The following is a 21,791-nucleotide window of genomic DNA, read 5'->3' as shown; positions in this document are numbered from 1 at the left end:
GGACATCTTAACCCTTTCGCTGCCAGGAAAATAAGATTTAAGTGAAATCTATTTGCCAGGGTTTTTTCCCAAAAAACGGGTATATATTTTCAAAAAATTCTGTGCTCTTTGTTATTGGAGAAAGGCCCATAAAAGTATATATTTTCTGAAAGGTAAATCAATAAAGAATACAAAACACATGATGTTTTCCCATTTTATATATTTTCAGTGACATGCTGTTGTTTTGAAATCTGTGTTTTGTTTTTTGTCACATTTTCAACTCATTCATTACAAACATTAGTCAGGTGGTTTGCACTAAAATATCATATTTTCTGGACAAATGGATAATGCCTGCACACACAAATTATACTACAACAACCACAATATAAAAAAAAAAAGAGACAGATGCACAAAGCATTGTGACCTCTCCAAGTGATAATATGGATGTGGGGCCACGCCCCCTTGGTCTTTACCCCCCTCCTCTTCACCCCTCTCACACACAGTCACTTCATCCAGTTCTCATCAGATTGCGTTGGCTGAGTGCCAAGAAAATCACTCACACTGTGTCCTGCTAAAAATGTTGTCACTTTCTGTCATCTGCTACAGCTGTAAAGTCGGTATCACTCGCAGTGAAGCATACATGCTTGCGCTGGCGAGTTATCTCATCATACTAGGCAGCCTAGGGGTTAATACGATGTGTACCTTCCCCTCACAACATTGGAAGGAAAACCCTCCTCCATGATGGAGATGAAAGCTGTACAAGATGTTTCATCTCACACACCACAACAAACTCTGTGCCTGCCCATTTGCCACAGAGGGACACTTTTATACCCTCTCTTGCTGATGTGATAGCCGCGACATTCAAGTCCATTGGTTCGGCTCTGCACCCTACTTAAACATGAATGCAACCTCACCTTCCCACAATGACAATGGAGGAAAATGCATTCCTCGGCTGGTCTGCTGTATCTGGCCCTTTCAGCCTTGACATCAACAGCTGCTGTGGCCACAGATGAACATAACCTCTCAGAGACCTCTCCAACAGATGCAGCAATTACAGTGATCATCAGCCATGTGTCAGAACAGCCCCCAGCCTACTCAGTTTCTTGGTTCTGCACTGTTCCCCAAATAGAACTTGCCATCACTCCAGGGTTTCCACTCCACACTGACGGCGGCCAAACACTCCCATGGTCAGCTTTAGCTCCACCAGACTACAACCCAGCATGGTGGCCATCCACCCCAGTTGCCTCTCACAGATACAATAGTGCTCAGACAGATCCCCCACCTACAAGCACTGGTCTTAAGGCAAGGGCCCGTCCCAATGATGACCCTCCAGTCTCCACAGAAGCATGCACCTTTTCCTTCTGGCACATGGTTGCCCCACTACACCCAGTTTCCTTTGACATTGGAGAGATCATATCCATTCAGCATCCTGGCCTATAAGCAGGACATGTTCTGTGGTAATCATCTTCCATTTGGTTCTCAACACCTGTTTCCTGGCCACCATGCTGATCGGTGACCTACTGACATGGCAAATTTGAGACGAGTCTATTTCGGATGCTCCTCCCAGCTCCATCACAGACTTCCTGGGCTTCACATGCGGTCAGAAGTCAGTTCAGGATCAGGCCCTCATTCTTTACATGATTATTGTATGTTTTGTTTTAAAAGCTGAGGTCTACATCTCTCTCACTCATTCTCTGATCACTTTTTTTTCATATTTGAAATTAAATATTCATACTTCTTTGTTTATTTTAATTTTTTTTTCTCAAGGCCTGACTAAGTGTGCTGGGTTACGCTGCTGGTCAGGCATCTGCTTGGCAGATGTGGTGTAGCTTATATGGATTTGTCTGAATGCAGTGACGCCTCCTTGAGCTGCTGATTCTGCTACTGATCACTTAACTGTCTTTCAGTCTCCTTTGTCTGTCTCTGTGTCTCTGCCTCTGTCTCACTCTGTTCCTCCCACTCCTCCTCCTCCTCCTCCTCCTCAACTCTCCCATTAATAAATAAATTGTTCATGCACTGAATAAGATTTCAGTCAATATGGTGAACAGCAACAATCCAGTGAATACCAGCAGCACTCATATAAAGCCATGAGAAAAGAGGCAAATTCATCATTGGTAGCTGGCAGAACTTGACATCCGGCAATCTGTAAACTGTGAAAGCTATTTCCTCTGAAAGGCAGTGGAATTTGATAATTGGGAATGATTGGGGTGCAGGCTGCTGGTAACTTCACTTGTACTGCTTGGCTCAGAGCAAACTGAACAAAGTGTAATGTCAGAAGCCAGTGGGCTAGGGGCCAGGGGAGTAAGAATTTTTGGCAAATCTGCCAGTGTAGTTTGCAGCTTGAGATCTGGAGATGAAAAAGGCAAGTGTGTATGAGAGTGGGGTGGGATTCTGATTCAGATGTTTATTCACAAAGGCTTAGAAGGGAGTATAGATGAACACATTCATGAAATGCATTGATGTTTTCAATTCATTGTAGACAGAGAAGGAAGGAGTCAGAGTGAGAGAGAGGCATGTTTGTGTTCATCAGCATTTACAAGACATGTGCCATAGTTGTTTTTCATCAGTTTCCATTCTTTAATAATCTGAGTTATTTTCAGTATTTAGTTTTCTCAAGTAAAGCCATATAAACATGTTTTAAGATTAACCTGTTTGCTGCATTTGTCAACTGACATCCTTGACAAAGTGTTTTGCAGTAACACAAAGGCTGCATCTGTTCTGAATTTTCCTTCATCAAAGTTTGGTTCATTGAACACAAAGACTGAACAGTTAGCTTGATATGTCTATGGCATGAAATATTATCTAAATGAGCGTGTATCAGAAGGCCCCTGTCTTCTTAATGATTTGTTAACTGGAGCACGTGGAAGACCTGTGAAAAGGTGGCTTGCCACATTTGCAAAAAAGGCTTCAGAAACTTGTCCAGCAGACAGTGGATCCAGTCTGCTGATTTACACAACTTTACACACAAAATGATTATAGATAGGTATAATGACAGAGACGGATCTCTCTTGTCTGTTGAAGCAAGAAACATTTTTGAGCTGGTGACAATGACTGGCATTGAGAGCGACAAAGTGCATGCCATTGTGCAGAAAGATGGAGGAGAGGAAGAGGAGTGGTGTAAGACGTGAAGTTGAAGGCTTGTCAGAAAGCAATGACTATAGAAGTACATATGCCCTGACACATAAACACAAACACACACACACAAGCACACATTCCCCATTAAACAGTAGAGTGCCCATAGTACAAGACATCAACTTATGTCCCACAAAAAGTGTTGTGATAGTGCCTACAAGATGTCCACTGACGTCCTGCATATGTTCTGATTTTTCCTTCATTGGAGTTTGGTTCAGTTCACATAAACAGCATAAACAGACTCTGAACAGTTAGTTTGATGTGTCTGGATTATATATATATATATATTATTATAAAAAAACAAACAAACAAACAAACACAACAAAACCCTAATTAAATGAACATACGTCAGGTAGAAGACCCCTTTCTGCTCCATAATAATTTGCTACCTGACCACATGATATGAGCATGGAAAAGGGGGTTGCATCATGTGCAAAAAAAGGCATTGAAAACTGTGTCCAGTAAAGCAAATAATCACAGATAGTAGATTTGTACAGTTCTGAAATCTCTGTGATTATGAACAGCTTTCGCGATGGAGAAGGATCTCTTTTGTCTGATGATTGGTTTGAAAACGAAGGTGATTGACAATGACAGTGTCGAAACTGACAGCCCATCTGATGGTAATTCAGTCCATCCATCTGATCAGACTGCATTTTTGAACAAGTGGCTATGACTGACAGAATACGTGCAGCAAGCGTTGGAATAAGGGGAGGAGAGGAAGAGGAGTGATGTAAGACGATAGGTCGAATGCCAGCCAAAGGTAATAAAGGGTGCATGGCTTTTGGGAAGAGTGTACTCACATTTCAGTGCAGACTGTTGGAAATCGACAACCACCAATGCTCCACAATTTTTACGAAATGCTGGGTTGAACCTGCACTGCACGTGAAACCTACTTTTTGTTTTTAACGCTTTTTTTTTTTTTTTTTTTTTAAATTTTTTTTAGCTGAATCAGATGGATGACTTGTTTGAAGAGGTGGCAAGGCAGATGCACAGCAGACACTTGAATTGGCCCACGTGCAACTTGAAAGTAGTGAATGTCATCAAAGAACGTCACCCTCAAACTTGCAAATGCTCTTTGCTGTCAAAAAACTTGCCAGCTGAGTTTCTGAGACTGTGATTGACCGTGTACATTGACTGTACCCACCTGTGTCATTGTTGGGACAGTGATTTACTTACATGTCTGCACGAGCTGTGATTTGTTTTGTAAACTTATAGCCTGTTTTAATTTCTTCTACAGGTATAATCTGACAATAGGCACACTATTTCTAGCAGTATTTTGTTTCTTTTCTTTATGGATGTCATTATGTAGAGGTGGAAATAGACTTTTTTGTTGCACAAATATCATCTTGACTTTACATGCCTGAACAGTTATCTACAATCAGCCTAATTGGAAAAAAAAAGCCCAGAAGCAGAATCTACACTCATTTTCCTTCACAAAAACGTTTACTTTCTTCCTGTATCGCCTATAGTTTTTGTGCTAGAATTTTTTGTGGTTTGTTACCCCCGAATCCTCAAAATTTCCTGGCAAGGGGAGAGCACTTAAAAAAAATTGTCTGGCACTCAACTGGTTAACCTTATTACCTTGCCCCAACCCTCCCCCTTTCCCCCACCCCCCACCACAATACCCAAAATACAGACATACAGACACACACACACGCGCGCCCGCGCGCGCACACACACACACACACACACACACACGCACGCACACATGCAAATGCACATGTACAACAGTTATGCAACAAATCTGCAGTCTCAAAGATATGAAGGCACACATGCACACACGCGCGCGCGCGCACACACACACACACACACACACACAGAGACACACACACAGACACACACACATTCCTATATTCCATAGCTCCCATAGCACCTACAATTCACACATGCACATGCACAACAGGTATGCAACAAATATGCAGTCTCACAAATATGAAAGTAAACACACACACACACACACACACACACACACACACACACATGCACACTTTCTCCATCTCCCACATTACCCCCAACCACCCACCCTCTCACACATATTCCTACATACTGCAGCTTCTGTGGCACACACACACACCCATAGCCCCTCACACATACACACACACACACACACACATTCCTATATTCCGTAGATCCCAGAATACCCACCACACCGACATACGCACTCGCCCCACCCCCAACACACCTGCGCACATTCATACATATCGAAGCACCCATGACACACACATATATACACACACACATGCACTTAAACATGCTCAGAGCTCTCCTGACACATGCATACACACACATACACATGCATACTGCCACCAATTTGCCATAAGAGGGGTTGGGAAAAGATCTCTGACGGCAACTAGCCTGTTGTTCAGTCTTATATATTTTGGAAAGCCCATAGAGACTGTTCCTTTTTGAAGAAATTTGCGCAATGTTGATTTGGAAATGATGCCAATATTCATTTGATTTGCGAAGGATTATGCTCTACCTTTCATGCTAGACTTTTGGCCACTCCCTCTCTGTATCTTTTTGTGAGGCGATCAGTGATGTGATGTGATGGCCTTGCACCTGGATTTTGAGGTACTCTTATACTTTTCTTTAGATTTTCCCAGATGTTGACTGCTTGTCGTTGCACTACCAAAGGGGCAGTATGACCATGTAAGCTTTTGAATCTGAATCTTGCGTATTGCCTTATGCCACTCTGGGCTCCCCATTCCACTTTCAATTTCACTTCCACTTTCAAAGAACTACAGCTGAACAATATTGCTCAATGGTGCAAGGACACAGGATCTTTAATTAATCTAGCGAAAACCCAAATGTTGCTGTGCACTCTCAACAACAAAACTGGGAGCAAATCACCACCAGCTGTTAGATGGAATTCAGACCGAGAAAAATGGCTGTGTATGCTACCTAGGAACATAGGATGCTGACCTCCAGAAAACGCACTGAAAGCACTGTTAAAAAATTTTAAAAAGGCCTTTCAGAGGCAGCCAAAGGCATCAAACACTGCCACCTCTTCTGGCTATATCATCACTTGTCGCAGGGTGATTGACTACAGACCAGGGCTAACAACACTGTGTCAAAGCAGCCTCATTCAATTAGAAATAGTTCAAAATGAAGCTATGAGGCTGGTCCTTGGAACAATGAAAGACACCCCCCAACAGAGACCATGCGATACCTGCTTGATCTTCCATCAGTGCAGGCCGGAAACAAGTTAGAACGGGTTACATTGGAACAAAACCAGACACTTCCAGACAGGCACGGCACTTCCTTTTTTGTATTGTCCATGTGTTCTGTGTGGCTTGTTCTGGATGAAAGAGGCTATGCCAGTCTTGAATAAAAGCTTATTTGTGTTTGCACATTTCTTCTGTCTTTGCTGCTGTGTGCCCGGTGCTTCTTTTTTTGAGGAAGTGTCTGGGTTTGTTCCAATGTACCTTTTATTTATCTGTGTGCTAGCTGAATCGGTAGCGTAAGCAGCATGGACTTGAAGTTGTGTACCTTGTGAATGGAGAGAGTTTCCACTCTTTACTATTTGTTAATCATTTCATCTCCATGCCTGATTGTTTATTCATATTCTTTTTATTGTTTTCACAAATTAAACCCCCTTACCACTCAGTTGTTTACAGTAGAGTAATAATGATAATATATCGTACTTACACGGCACAAACTCCCCATACAATGGGCTTTAACTTAGTTTAAGCACCTCACATGAAACAATACGTATACAATAGTGCATAATAACATACCTCTGCACATTAAAAAAACAACACATGCATATATGTATTATACCTATATACACCAAGACAATAATACTAATTGCAGATATGAACAATCCCATACATGCGTGCACGCACACACACACACACACACACACGCACACACACACACGACAAAAAAAACCCTTCACACCATCACACGCACACACCCTTGCGCACACAAAGCTGAAGGTTTGACAACAAATCAGAAGGCAAACCACCAAGTAGTGAATTGCTGTCATCTTGGTTCCATAACCCATTCAATGCTGACATGGATTTCAGGATGTCTTCTCCATGCATATACAACACACAAAGGGGGTTCAGGCACTTGTAGGTCTGCACATATTTTGACCTGGAATATCGCTATAATCTCAACCATTTATCACCAGGTGCACTGAAACTGGGGATTAAAGTCAGGAAACTTGGGCGAAAATCCAGACCACAGCCACCACTCCCAGTTTATCACATGGATACATTGTAAGCAAAATATGTTCACCAAATATGACTGAGAAGTAATACTTTTTTTCCAGACAAACTCAGATAAGCATAGGGGGATGTTTACTCAAAACTGCAGCCTTTAACAAAAACACGTACAATGTGTTTTACTTTGATGCTCTTCCTCAAGAGTGAATGATTGTCAAATGAAAAGAACAATCCACTTTTATCACTCTTGAAGAAGTATTTTTTTTATGTTCAGAGTCCAGGCTGAAGAAAACCAGGAACCCACGTTGGAAAAATTAGGAAAGACCCCACTGTACATCCACCATGGCAAGTGGTGAAGGTAAGTGCACATCCGTCTCCATCTGTGTCTGAAAAGTTGTCTTCATGGGGTAAATGTGTTATCTGGTCATCCATGCTGGGAGTGTTTCAGTTTCTGAATGGTTTGTAATTGTATACAGTGATCTGCTTCTCTCTTGTTTTGCCCTGTTGCAGTCTGTAAGGAGAGTTCCTGCTTGTTTCTTTTTCTCTTTATTTTGTATTGTAAATCATCAGTTCTCTCTCTCTCTCTCGCTCTCACTTCTTTGCTTGCGGTCTCTCACTCTCTCTGTATATACAGCATTTCTGTTCACATGCTGCTGTGATCAAGGTTATAAAGCAAAAAAATTGGGACAACTTTTAACTTGTTTGTTGGACTCAATTTTACCAGTGGTGTGTGTGTGTGTATGTACACATACACACACACACACACACACACACACACACAGAGCATTTGCCCACGACAGAAAGAAAAGTTGTGCAAATCTGTATTTTCCCATGCACTGAAAGGTCCTGACAGTCATTGTTCATGACAAGAAAGACAGTAGGAGTTGGTGAGGTGTGCCTGCTACAAACACACACACACACACACACACACACACACACACTATGACCAACTGTCAATATTTATGTAGTAGGAAAAGGAAAAGCGTTGGTGGTCCGAAGTGTTGTTGAGCTGACATTATTTTAAGTTTTCAGTAGGGGGACAGTGCTTTAACACTGCTCATTCCACAAACCATTTACAGCCACACCCAGAATTGTTCTGTCAGTTTCAGTGTCAGCAACTCTCAGAGAGCTGTCAATAGTTGGTTTGATTAGTTTGATATATGTGATGTTTTGACAGTGTTCAAGGCTTAAGAGTCTTGATGATGATAATGATGGTGTACATTTGTATGGTACTTACCCTTTAGCTCTAAGCGCCTTTAACAATACACCTATTCTAAATAAGACACGGGAATAAAAAATAAAAATAAAATAAAAAGATTAGATATAAACTCGCTAACTATTTAAAAACAGTGTAATCATTCATGACTCACACAGCTGTCTGACCTCACTCCCATAACAAAATAAGATACAAATTCACTAAAATTACGACTCATACAGCTCTCTCACCTCACCCCCATGAAAAATGTCAAGATACAAACTCACTAAAATTACTATTTGAAAAAAAAAGAAAAAGAAAGGGTAACAATGCTTTCGACTCAAACACACCTCCCACCTCACCCCAGCACCCTAACCCTCGCACAAACACATTGACACACTCATATAAAGACAGTTTGGGGAGAGAATGATCTGTAGTAAGATATTTGTTTGAACAAGTATGTTTTAAGATAGACTTGAAAGATTTTATAATGGGATATTGTCTGATGTTTCAAAACCAAAGACCATAGTGTGTAAATGTAATCCAGGACGGGGTGGTCTATAAATTTTTACATGGTTTGAAAGGTGGGATGGTGCAGAACCATGCAGTGAACTTAAACTTATAGAAGCTATTTTAAACTTGATTCTTTCAGATATTGGAAGCCAATGTAATTTATATAGAAGAGAAGTGTATGGTTGTCTAAGAGAGGCTTTAAGATCAGACAAACAGCCAAGTTTTGGACTTTCTATAGAGGTTCCATGGCAGAATAAGGCAAACCTTTTAATAAAGAATTAAAGTAATCATATCGGGAAAGAACACATGAGATGACTAGTGTTTTTGTTGCATCATCTGTGAGGTATCTTTGGGTCAAACTTATTCATTTGAGCTCATAAAAGGCAGTTGGACATAATTTTCTGACATGATCTTTCATACTGAGTTTAAAATCAATGATGACTCCTATGTTTCTTGTAGTCTTTGTGAATGGGATATCATGGTAGCCAACCTTAATTGAGGATAGAAGAGTACAAGAAGGAGACAGGTTGGGAATCTAAAAGAGAATTGACTCTGTTTCATCATCATTAAGTTTTATTTTGTTATTGTTCATCCAGCATTTTATATCATTGTGCATTTTTCCAGAACATGAAGTTCTTGTGCATTCTCTTGTGGGTCTGATTTTTGTACCTGAATGTCATCTGCAAACAACTGATGAGCAACAGTGTGGTTCTGGATGATATCAGACAGAGAGGTGGTATACATAATAAATAAAATGGGACCGAGAACTGAGCCTTGTTGGACACCAGAAAGAAGAGGAGCTGGAGAGGATGTGAAATGGTTGACAGACACAAACTGTCTGTTTGCCAAATATCATTTGAACCATTTGAGTGCAGTGGAACAAATGCCAAAAGTAGTTTCTAACCAGGAATTTAGTTATCAATAATGTCAGATGCCATGGAAAGATCTAACAAGAGCAGACCAGAAATTTTGACCTCATCCATAGTTGCAAGCAGATCACTCACCACTTGCAAGAGAGTGGTTTCAGTGCTGTTTCCTGTTCCATAGTTTGCCTGGAAAGAGTTCAGAGGTTATGCTTTCTACATGTGAAATAAGAACTACTTTTTCCATGATTTTGGATAGAAAAGGTAAATTTGAAACAGTTCTATAGATCTCTAGTTGGCTTTTGTCAAATGGTTTCGTTAAAAGGAGCTTTACAATGGTGGTCGTTCACAGGGAAGAGTGCCTGAAGTCAGAGAAATGTTCATGATGTTTGTAATAACCAGGAGAAGAATAACCATATTTTCGTACAACAGCTTTGTTGGTATCGAATCAACAGCTTAATGGGAATAGAATCAAGTTCGCATGATTTAGGACCAGTTTTATTGAGACTTTCCAAAACAAAATGCTCAGAAATGGGTGTAAATGAATCAAGGAGAGTTCCAGAGTACGGTAGCATACTGGTGACTGTAGGGATGTTTTGGTCAGGAGGTAGGAAGTGATATCTTATAACACAAATCTTCTCTGAAAAAAAATTTAGAAAACACAGATGGCAGTGAGTCTGGTTGATAACTAGTTTGATGGTATGGGAGAAGGTTCATTTCTGCAAAGTTATAATGTTGAAATTTTGGAGCAGTTGTTTACAAGTTGAGCTGGCCAGTATCTAAGCGGAGTAGAAAGCTGTTTTAGTGTTGTCAACAAGGTCAGTTGTTTTTTGTTTGACGGTTTCAAATATTTCTTTGTGGACTGTTAATTTGGATTTCAGCCATCCTCCCTCTGCTTGACAACGCTGAAGTTTCAGCTGACGGAATTGTACTGCAACATCACTGAACCAGGGGGTTGCTTTCCTGTGTCAGACGGTTCACTGGCAAAGGGTGCATGTTTTTTTTCCAGAATAGATGTTAGTGTGGTGTTATAGTTTTGAACTGAAGTCATGGATGAAAGATTTTCTGTGAGACTGTTTGAATGCTGTTTTGTCAATTTTATTGATGGGCTGGTATTGAAATGTTTCAGGTTTAAGAACTGGCTTTGGAATGTGTAAGTGAAAAGGAACTGCAGTGTGGTCAGATTGTAGGTGATATCATCAGTCAGTTGATACAGTGTCAAGTCAAGGATATGTTCATGTTTGTGAGTTGGTTCTGCTACAGACTGGCATAAACCAAACACATCCAGTAAATCACAGAGCTTTGTGGTGGTTTGGTCATTAATGATATCAGAGTAGATACTGAAGTCACCACTGATAAGAACTTTTCCAGACAGCATGTTTCAGTATTCAAGGAAGTCAAAGGACTGGTCAAAGAAATTTGTAAGCTTATTTTTCTTATGGGGGAGGTGGGGGGGGGGACGATAGATACAAAATGAATTTGTAAATTTGTTATAAAGAGTAAGATGGGCAGCTTCATAATTAGAGTGACTGACAGGTAACATGGTACCCCCATGCCTCCCCTCCCCAGAGCAAGAGTCACGAGGAAAGGAGAACAAGGAGTATACTGAGGGGGTGAGGTTGATACACTTGGCCTCATCGCCCACAGAGTGGAGCCAGGTTTTATGGGGAGCATTAAGTCAATAAAGCTGATGATTTCTGTCCTCTGTCTGGATTGTCCAACAGACCTGCAGTAGATATGCACAGAGACAAACAGTATCACACACAGCGGGAGGGTTGCAGGGCTCACAACAATGATGTCCATGAACAGCAGTAAAAACGTCGCCAGGATTTGATGAAGGGACCAATGATCTGACAGCTCAGTGCACAGTTCGGTGGCTGGTAGTAGTTGTCAGAAAGTCAGATGCTGGAGACAGCAGACTGTCCGCTTTTGAATATCCACCACAAATACCCACAACAACATTGATTTTCTGCTGTTTTCTCATACCACCTCTTTTCAGTTTTGTACAAGCTTAGGAGCGATACCCAGAGCTCTGAGATGAGACCAGACAACAAGGTCTAGGGCCAGGGTTCAGCAACAACAACTGTTGTCACCTGTAATGAATGTCACCCTCTGGTTCGCTTGTATTGGTCCCTTGACTGTCAGAGTGCAGGAATTATTGTTGGTGAATGTCTGTTTAACAGTCTCTTTTCAGTGTGTCTAGTGCATGCAACACATGGAACTTCGGTTTATCTTCTCATCAGAATAACTAGACATTCAGTTTAATTTTAGTCAAACTTGGAAGAAACATGGGACTTCAGTTTATTGTCTCATCTGAATGACTATCCACTAAGTTTGATCTTCCAGTCAAATTTGGGAGAAAGGGTGAGACAGGGATTCAAACCTAGAACTTCACGGACACTGTGATCTATTGGCAGATAAGCGTCTTAACCATTCTGACACCTTTGATCATTATCACTTTGAATGTAATTGATAGCGTGGAATTCTTTCACATTTTGAGGAAAGAGTATTATTGAAATAGTTTTGAAGCAGTCTATCTCTGTCTGTATGTTCTTTTTATGTTTAAAAAAAATTTTTTTTTATTTGTATGTCTTTCTGTAGTGTATGTATGTATGTCTTCCTCTCCCTCCTCCCTCTCTTCTGTCCTGTCTGTCTGCCTCTGTCACTCTCTCTCTATATATATGTATATGAATATTATCTTTCCCACCCTCTCTCTCTCTCTGTTAGTTAAAAAGTATATTTATCAGTGAATACACATTTTTTGGCAGGTGTATTTACACGATTCATTTTTCATTATCAATAACCATTGATTATTTTACTCTTCCAGATGTTGTCATGACCCCCACAAAGAAGGGGAAGACAACTCACATCAAGATTGAGCGTAAGCGGCGACAGTTGTCGGACAGCTCCAGCATCGTGCATGTAGCAGGGGGGCACAACCAGGGTTTAGTCGTGGCCAAGGATGACGCCAGTGAGTCAGCATTAAGTGGGTTGAGGTTTTACAAGGAAAAGGTTTTCCTGTAATCGGCACTTTAACAGGAAAATGAACATTCATAATGTTGTTTTTTTTCTGTAACAATAAAGCATATGCACAAACATGCATGTACACACACACACACACACACACACATGCACATGCACATGCGCACACACACAGATGTGTACACACATAGACATGCTCACATTGTTAAACAAAATCAATCTCTCTGTCTGTCTGTCTGATCTCTTGTACACACGCATGCACGCTCACACATATGCATGCAAAGCAGGTGGAAGCGTATTGAAAACTAAACTGTCCGATATGAGGTTACCAAGTACAACTGCCCTCACCATGACAAAAAAAGTAAGGTGATATCTTTGATCATGGTAGACCTCAATATAGTGGATGCTTTATCAGAGCTAAGCAGACAGTAACTACTCCCTGCAGCTGTATCTTCTTTGGAAAGATAGTTGAAGTTCAAATTAAAATGGTACAATGAAGGATTAAACAAGTGTTTCTGTGGTAAAAAAACAAAACAAAAACACAGACTGAATCCAGCCCTACAACTGAACTTAGGTATGCTGAATCAGCAAACTTACCTGACCAAGTCCAGAAAAAAAACAAAGAAATGTAAAAAAACAACATCAAAATGGAAGCCCATCATTGCCAATGAAAAGAGGAACTACCAAAGCAACAAAAGCTTCGGATAAGTCACTTCAAAACAGTCCCTGATGAAAAATCTGTGAATGATGTCAGTGACGAGCTACTTTATGCAAACTGTTCCAGAAAGAACACAGGTGATCGTGAGGACTTTCTGACAGTGCCGATCCTACATAATTCCATCATGAAGTGTGTACATGAAAAAAGGCTCAGGAGGTCTTAACTGTTTCCAAGCTTCAAAAACAATGCAGCCACACCTTAAACAACATACAGAAATCCCTGCAGGAGTATTCTTCAGCTTCAGAAAAAAATCTGACATTATAGTCATTCACTGCAGAATCAGTGACCTCAAATTAAATGAACCTAGGGAATTAGGCAAATTGTTTATCTCCACAAAGTAAGAAAATATGTAGAAAAACCCACATACCAGATTCGTCCTGAAAAAGATTACCCCCATGAAGGATGAAAGAACAGAAATCAGAAGACAGCTCTTTAATGCCGTCATCACTTCAGAACTGTATTATATAGCCGAGTTCTTATTTATTGTCTTCAAGAACCTGACAACCTATCACCTTCAGAATGGCATTCATCTGAACCAGAGGGGGACCAGTCTACTGGCAGGCAAGGTCAGGTGCCACATCTAAGATCTGCTGTGGGAGACACCAAGACCACATGCATGCCCCACCAGATATCATCTACACCAGCCCTACCCTGTTCACCGATTGTTAAACTAAAGAACACACACACACACACACACACACACACACACACACAAGTTTCTGCCATACAGCCTCTTGAAAACAGTACATGACCTGTGGATGGAAATGATTGAGGGATGGCAAACCTCCTGATCAACACTTCAGTACTTTCCACCCCAGTATCAATGATTGTCATTGTCTCCGCTCAGCTCCACTATTACTTTTTCAACCAAATAGTATTTATTATTGATACTTATGTAGTGCCTGTATTTGGTCACAGATGAAACTTTTTAGTATTTTTAAAAACCACAGTCATTAGCACAGCAGGCTGCCTACCTGGGAAGACCTGACTGACAGCTGCCTATGGGCATTCATCAGTCATTTCTGTGTCATTCAGTCAGGTTTCAATCACTTGCACACAGATACAAGTAAATATTTATTCTACTGAAACTTGCCAGAAGTATGCAAATTATGATAACATGTAAAATATGGTTTAATGGTGTAGGTTATTATACATGCATGTATGGTTTATTGTTAGACTTTTACAGTTGTTGTCATACAATGCCTCTTTTTGTCAATGAATGTTATTCTTCATTGTTGTTGTATTCCAATAGCCCTTTCATTGATATTGTTGCTGCTGCTGTTTGTCCCCCAAATAAATGCATGTGTCTTACACTGTTATCATTTACTGTGTGTGTCTGTTGTGTGTTGTCAGCAAGCACTTCGCAGGAAAAAAGCTGGGAAAAAGTATCACCTCACCTTACACATTAATTTTTTCTTCTGTGCACGTGACAGTAGTATGATTGATGTCTTCATCAGTTTCCATTTCTTTTACTTACTGTTTTTTTTTTCAATTTTATTTTATTTTTTACCTTTGCTATCCAGACCAAGGGATGGTTGTGATACACAGGCCACATTTAAAATAACCTGTGTAGGTTTTCTTTGGCATGTGTAACAGTAACACATGTTAAAGTCTGAAAATGTCTGTTTACTTTTATATATATATATATATTTTTTTTTTATTAATACTTTTGTTAGATATATATTCTGTGAAACAGGGGAGGGCATGGGGGAGTTGCTGTGTTGAAGCTCCATTCAGAGTAGTCTTTTCTGTCAAAGGGATTTACAGATACATAGATTAGCTGTGGGTCTGCATGTCAGTGTGAGCTTAGGCAGCATGCAGACATAACAAATACTTTAATTATATACCCAGGTTGTCTGATCTGTTACACCAGCTTCCTGCTGTGACTCTCACAATATGTGATTTCGTGTTTATTGAGTTTTCACACACACATGGACAGTGTTTTTCTGTCTCTCTCTCTATCTCTCTCTCTCTATCTCTCTCTCTCACACACACACTCTACCGCCTGCCCCCCGCACCCCCCCCCCTCCCCCCCAAGCCGCCCACCCTCTCTTTCTGTCTTTGTTTTAGCCAGTTTCAAGGAGGCTTCAAAGCAGGCAGACTGATCCAAAAACTGTAGGCAACACCACATCTGTTTAAATGTATATCACGACCAGGCATAGTATGGGAATACAGCCTTAGTGGTCCCAAACCTAAATGGACCTCCATAGCAGCAGCATCCTCATCCTCATTATCATTCTTCATATCGAAATATAGAAAATAAAATGTTCTAAATTATGTAGTATCTAAAATGCTGTTTAATGCCTTTTTGGAGTGATGGGTTTCATAACGTAATCCAGAATTGGCCTCACATACATCTCCTCACAGTGGCACCCACAGCTGGTAATGTGTGTCATAAACAGTGCAGTCAAATTCAGGTCAGTGCCAGACTAGCATCCTGGTCCCATATGTTTGTTTAGTTCATGATGCAAGATGAATTATAATTGCATGGATTTTTTTAAGCATTTGTTTAACCTCTTCAGTGACCCATGATGTATACATATGTCTGCAAAAATGCTTCACTATTTGCCCCATGACTTAAATATACATCAGTGTCATTTCAGGATTTTTCACAGTTCTATTTTACAGTTGATGTGTCCCAATAGCCACCAGTCGGAAAGCTTGATATGTCTACTTTGATCATCTGAGAGAAACAACAGCCAATCACACTCTGTGTGATAATATCTGGATGCTGTTGTCATACCCCCCTCACAATGCTTTCAAAATGGCAGATGATAAACCACAACCTTACGATAGAGGCTTGAAACAGCAGTGTGTTACAACAACAACATGAGATTTTGCCATCCGATATGTTGCAGAAGCTTTACAAGCCATTGATGATGATGAATTGAGTGCAAGGTGTGGCAAAATCTTGTCGGGTGGTTCTCTTGACATGACTGAAAGTTAGAATGATGATTTGCAAAGAGGAGGGAGGGTGGAGGTAATTGAAGAGCAAGATATAGCCTTCAGAGGGAAAACAGGAGGAAGTCGAGAATAGCTCTGTTGCTGACCTAGGGCTGACCTCTAATACAATCCACTTATTCAGGGCAGGAAGGGAGAGAGAGAGAGAGTGATAAAGGATGTGAACAGTTTCCTGCAAGTTGTGAATCAGGTGTTCAGCGTGTTTTCAGAAAGTATGCTGGCATTGATCAAACAGTCATGTGTGCAAGGGAACTTATGAACAGAGCTCACCTGCACAATGGGCCAATGGGGTCACTGTTAACCTCATTGAGACTGTCTGAAAGTGAGCATGAAGTGAGTGGGCGTGGCACAGGCAGGAACTGCAATAGAAGGGCATGTATATATACAGCCATTGCGTTAATTTAACGTCTATCAGAATTTGATATTCTGTTCATTTTCCTTTCAGAAGAGTATGGGTTATGTATACTTTTTTCCGGTAGTTTGCATGCTAGAATTTTTTGTTCATTATTACCCTTAGCAGCTCAAAACCGCCTGACAAATAAGAAGCATACGCAAATATGTTGCCTGACACTGAAGAGGTCAAAGAATGTATATATTTGTTATCTTGATCCTTAGTGACTGTTTGAAATGAATTCTTTACTTACAGCTGCATGTATTTGTGGTTAGTTTTTTGTTTGTTTTATTTTCATTTCTGCTTGTAAGGATGTGTATTTGTGGAATTGTCATCTGTAATGCATGCCTCATTTCAGCTACATTCAGCCTTTACACAACTGGTGGTGTAACTAGATGTATGGATGTTTTTCCACTCAAAATTTTCTTTCTGAAATATGTGACTGTTATGTTGTATTTGTGTTTGTGCGGCGACTTTATGAAGTCCAGTGTTGTTGTATTGATATCCATGGAGGAGTTCCTGTGTTTATTGCATGAGTTTGTGCATGTGTGTGTGCGTGTGTGTGCTTGTGTGTGTGTGTGTGTGCGTGTGTGTGTGTGTGTGTGTGTGTTTCAGATGGAGTGGAAGATCTGGGTCAGCCACAACTGCAGCTTGGTTTTTTGTGTTTTCTTATTGATCAGAAAACTAATGAGCATTTTGTGGTCAGTACTGGTTTTCAGAATGATAAATACATCTCTCAAAATAATTTCTCACTGACAAAAACTATGTCTGTGAAACGTATGCATGCCTGTAGTAAAGTTTTTGTTACTGTGAATTATGGCTTGGTCTGTCTGATTCTGTCCCCATTTTGTTACTGTGAATTATGGCTTGGTCAGTCTGATTCTGTCCCCATTTTGTTACTGTGAATTATGGCTTGGTCAGTCTGATTCTGTCCCCATTTTGTTACTGTGAATTATGGCTTGGTCAGTCTGATTCTGTCCCCATTTTGTCCCCACTGGTTGTCCCTGGCTAATTTTGTAGAAAACATCCGCTTTGATAGAAAAACAAATACACGCAGGACAAAGAAAAAGTATGGGTGGTGCTGCACTGTAGTGACACGCTCTCCCTGGGAGAGCAGCCTGAATTTTACTCAGAGAAATTGTTTTGACAAACAATAATAGAGGTTGGTTTTTTTTGTGTTGTTGTTTTGTTTTTGTGGAAAAAAAGTATTCACATTCATTCTTCAAACTGGTATTTAAATGACACTAATCACGAATACTGCAAATGCAAATGTATGCAATGCCCAGCAAATAAAAAATTTTAAAAAAATTAAAAATCACCAAACAATACTCCCACACCCATACTTACACACTTCCATACAATGTCTACAAAATGGTACACACACTACTCCCAACTCACACACACACACACACACATATACATATAGAAACACGCATGCACACACACGCACATGCACACACGCACACACACACACACACACATACACACACAGCATACACACAGCAAGGCGGGGAAAGCAATCATGGAACACTGCAAAGACTGTAGCTAGAGTGCTTTGTACAAGAAACTAAATTGCCAAAGCACGTGAAAACAAAGGAGTAAACTTACATAATATGCATATCTGTATCATAATGGCCAATACACACGTTGCATTGCGGTGGTGGGTTTTTTGTGTTGTTTTTTTTTTTCTTGTCCTTGGATTTACTTCTTTTTTTTTTCAATCCTTCGTTGTGTTTCAGTTCTTGATTGTATGTGATGACTGATTAAAGTAAAACCTTCTTTCTCCCCCTTCCATTTCAACTTAAAAACCTTGTGGGTGGACTCTCACATTTTAGTCCAATTTGTAGATCAATCTGTTATAAATTTTCAGACCGCTAGGCAGTTCGTTATGGACTAAATGATTGTATCTGTCCATATAAAAAACATTTTAAATAATGATTATATGGGTTGCATGTGTGTGTGTGCATGTGCACATGTGTGTGCATGTGTTTGAGGGAGAGACAGACAGACAGACAGACAGAGAAAGAAAGAAAGAGACATAGACACAGAGTGAGAGAGAATTTGAACAGACGTAACAGGAATGGTGGGTTCCATCTCTCAAAAGGCCACAAGGCCAGTGGCGGTACCATCATCAAAGAGTAGACCAATGGAAAATAGGCCAATCGGGAAGAGGCCAGTGGGTGACAGGCCAGTGGAGAAGAGGTGAATCGGTAACAGACCAATGAGGAATAGGCCAATCGGTGACAGGCCAATTGGTAACAGGCCAATGGGGGAATAGGCCAATCGGTGACAGGCCAGTGGGGAATAGGCCAGTCAGTAACAGGCCAATGGGGAAGAGGCAAATCGGTAACAGGCCATTGGGGAATAGTCAAATGGGGAATAGCCCAGTGGGGAATAGGCCAATCGGTAACAGCCCAATGGGGAATAGGCCAGTCGGTAACGGGCCACTGGGGAATAGGCCAGTCGGTAACGGGCCACTGGGGAATAGGCCAGTCGGTAACGGGCCACTGGGGAATAGGCCAATCGGTAACAGGCCACTGGGGAATAGGCCAATCGGTAACAGCCCAATGGGGAATAGGCCAATCTACAATAATAGAGTTCTTTCTGACACTGAGACACTATATGTAAATCATCATGAGAAAGGAAAAGGGCATATATAAAAGGGTATATCGATAGGAAAAACAAATAAAACTGCACACGGGAAAAAAAAAGAAAAAAAAAAGTGGTGGCGCTGTTGTGTAGTGACGCACTCTCCCTGGGGAGAAATCTGTTGTGATAAAAAGAAATACAAATATATTGTAATATGCATTGTATTTGAATATCTTTTAGTGTGTATTTGCATTGGTATGTGCATGTAGATTGGTATGCATATTCTAATGTGTGCATATGTCAGTCTGGACGAAGAGGGGAATAAGGAAGATAAGTGATTGTTTGCATGTGTTCTGTATTTGAAGTCTTTTCAAATCTATTGTTCAAAACATGATTGTTCTGTAACCCATAAGCTCTTGAGAAGTGAACTGGATAGTTCATTTGCCTAATATTGTGCATACAGTGACTACCTCTTCTCTCTTTGCTCAGGTCTTCTGCTGAAAAGCTCCTCTGAATCCCCAAATCCTCTTCAAAGACATTTGGCCAAAGGGTCTTTCAGTATCAAGTACCTTCTGTCTGGAATTCTCTTCCTCTGGAGCTCCCACACTTACCAAACGCTGTCCTCTTTCAAAACAAAATTGAAAACTCACCTGTTCAAACATGCCTTTGGGTGTCATGAATAATAGCTATTTGTCTGCATTCTTCCTCTTCCTACCCACCCCACTTTATGTTCTACTGAAATTGTGTAGTGTGTATGTCTGTGGGTGGGTGTTAGTGTGTGCACACGAGTGTGTGGGAGTGTATGTGTGTGAAGGGCAATTTTTGTTGTGCGTGTGTGTGTGTGTGTGTGTGTGTGTGTGATCATATCTGCAATTTGTAGCATTGGCTTAGTGTATATATGCAAAATATGTGGGGGGGTTTCATGTGCAGAGGTATGTTATTATGCACTAATTGGTTGGCAACAGTGAATGTGACCATTTCAGCTACCTTTCCTTTACGCAGTGACAGGCTCCATGATTTCTTTGGTTTGAAGTTCATCCTGGCTGAGGCAACTAGCTCGTCTAACCACTTCAGTACTTCCCAGGTGTCATCCTCTTTGTTGAAAGGACTGTTGTGTCATCCATGAAGGCTTTCAAATAAGGTATCTGGTATCTGTTACCAAAGTCAGCTCGATCTGTTCCCTTCATTGAGGCCTTCAAGATCACTTTCATTGCCAGCACGAACAGGATTGGAGAAGTTGCACACTTGATGGCTATGCCCACTTCTAGATTGATCCAATCTGTCATGAATTCCTTGGTGGTGAACCACATTGAGAAGCCATGGAAGTACTTCTTCAGCATTTCCCTGATGTTCGTTGGTACATGGTGCATCTTGATAGCCAGTTGGATCATCTCAAGAGGAACTAGCATTTGCTAGATCCAGCCATACCAAATCAAGGTTCTTTCTTTCTGCCTTTGCTCTTTGGATTGCATCCCAAATCATTGTGACATGTTCTACACAACCAGGAACTCTTGGGATGCCACCTCTCTGGACTGACACATCCAGGTACTCATTTTCTGTGAGGTATTTTGTCAGTCTTGCTGCCATGACAGAGAAGAAGATTTTTCCTTCAACATTCAGGAGCGATATTGGTCTGAACTGGCGGATGGTACTTGAATTCTGCTCCTTCAGGATGCACACGCCATCAGCTATCATCCACTGGTTGCTGATCTTCAGGTTCCTCCATGCTGATCTTATCACTCTGTGGAGCCACTCAAGGACTTCAGGACATTTCTTGTACAGCAGGTACAGTATTCCGTTTGGCCCTGGTGATGATTTGGCCCTGGCTTTCTTGACTACTTTCTGTATTTCCTCAAGGGTAAGTGGTTTATTGCTGAACTTCTTCTCTGGTTTCCTGGGATGAACCAAACCACTGAGCTGAAAGGGAAGGAGTGGCAGAGACACTTGTATGCTCTCTGGTTCTCTCAAGATTGGATTACTGCAACTCTCTTTTGGCCGGCCTTCCCAAATACCTGTTAGACAGACTCCAAAGAATTCAGAATAACGCTGCCAGACTCATTTGCAGAGCTTCTAAATTTGACCATGTTTCTCCTCTCCTTCAGTCTCTCCACTGGTTGCCTGTTTCTGATCGAATAGACTATAAGCTATCCACTCTGACCTTTTCTGCAGTCAACGGATCTGGCCCCAAATATCTTTCTGAACTCATCCATATCTATACCCCGTCTCGCCAGCTCCGTTCTTCCTCTGATACTCGTTTTCTCAGGATACCTCACGTCAGAAGTAAGACCTATGGACACAG

The 21,791-nt window shown here is 41.0% G+C and overlaps 1 protein-coding gene across 2 annotated transcripts in view; it reads left to right on the top strand.

The window, feature by feature from the left end:
* Window positions 1-21,791, top strand: part of LOC143290397 (uncharacterized) — an 83,690-nt gene that overhangs the window by 6,982 nt on the left and 54,917 nt on the right. For both annotated transcript variants that reach the window (XM_076599796.1, XM_076599795.1), the window contains exons 2-4: window positions 7,555-7,638; window positions 12,679-12,822; window positions 17,519-17,604. In XM_076599796.1, the coding sequence (XP_076455911.1) occupies window positions 7,623-7,638; window positions 12,679-12,822; window positions 17,519-17,604 (246 nt within the window). In that variant the 5' untranslated portion in view covers window positions 7,555-7,622. The remainder of the gene's footprint in view (window positions 1-7,554; window positions 7,639-12,678; window positions 12,823-17,518; window positions 17,605-21,791) is intronic.

Source organism: Babylonia areolata, chromosome 15 (genome assembly GCF_041734735.1).
Source record: "Babylonia areolata isolate BAREFJ2019XMU chromosome 15, ASM4173473v1, whole genome shotgun sequence".
Classification (NCBI taxonomy): Eukaryota; Metazoa; Mollusca; class Gastropoda; order Neogastropoda; family Buccinidae; genus Babylonia; species Babylonia areolata.
The sequence above is the reverse complement of the archived record's forward strand: the minus strand, read 5'-3'. Positions and strand labels throughout refer to the sequence as shown.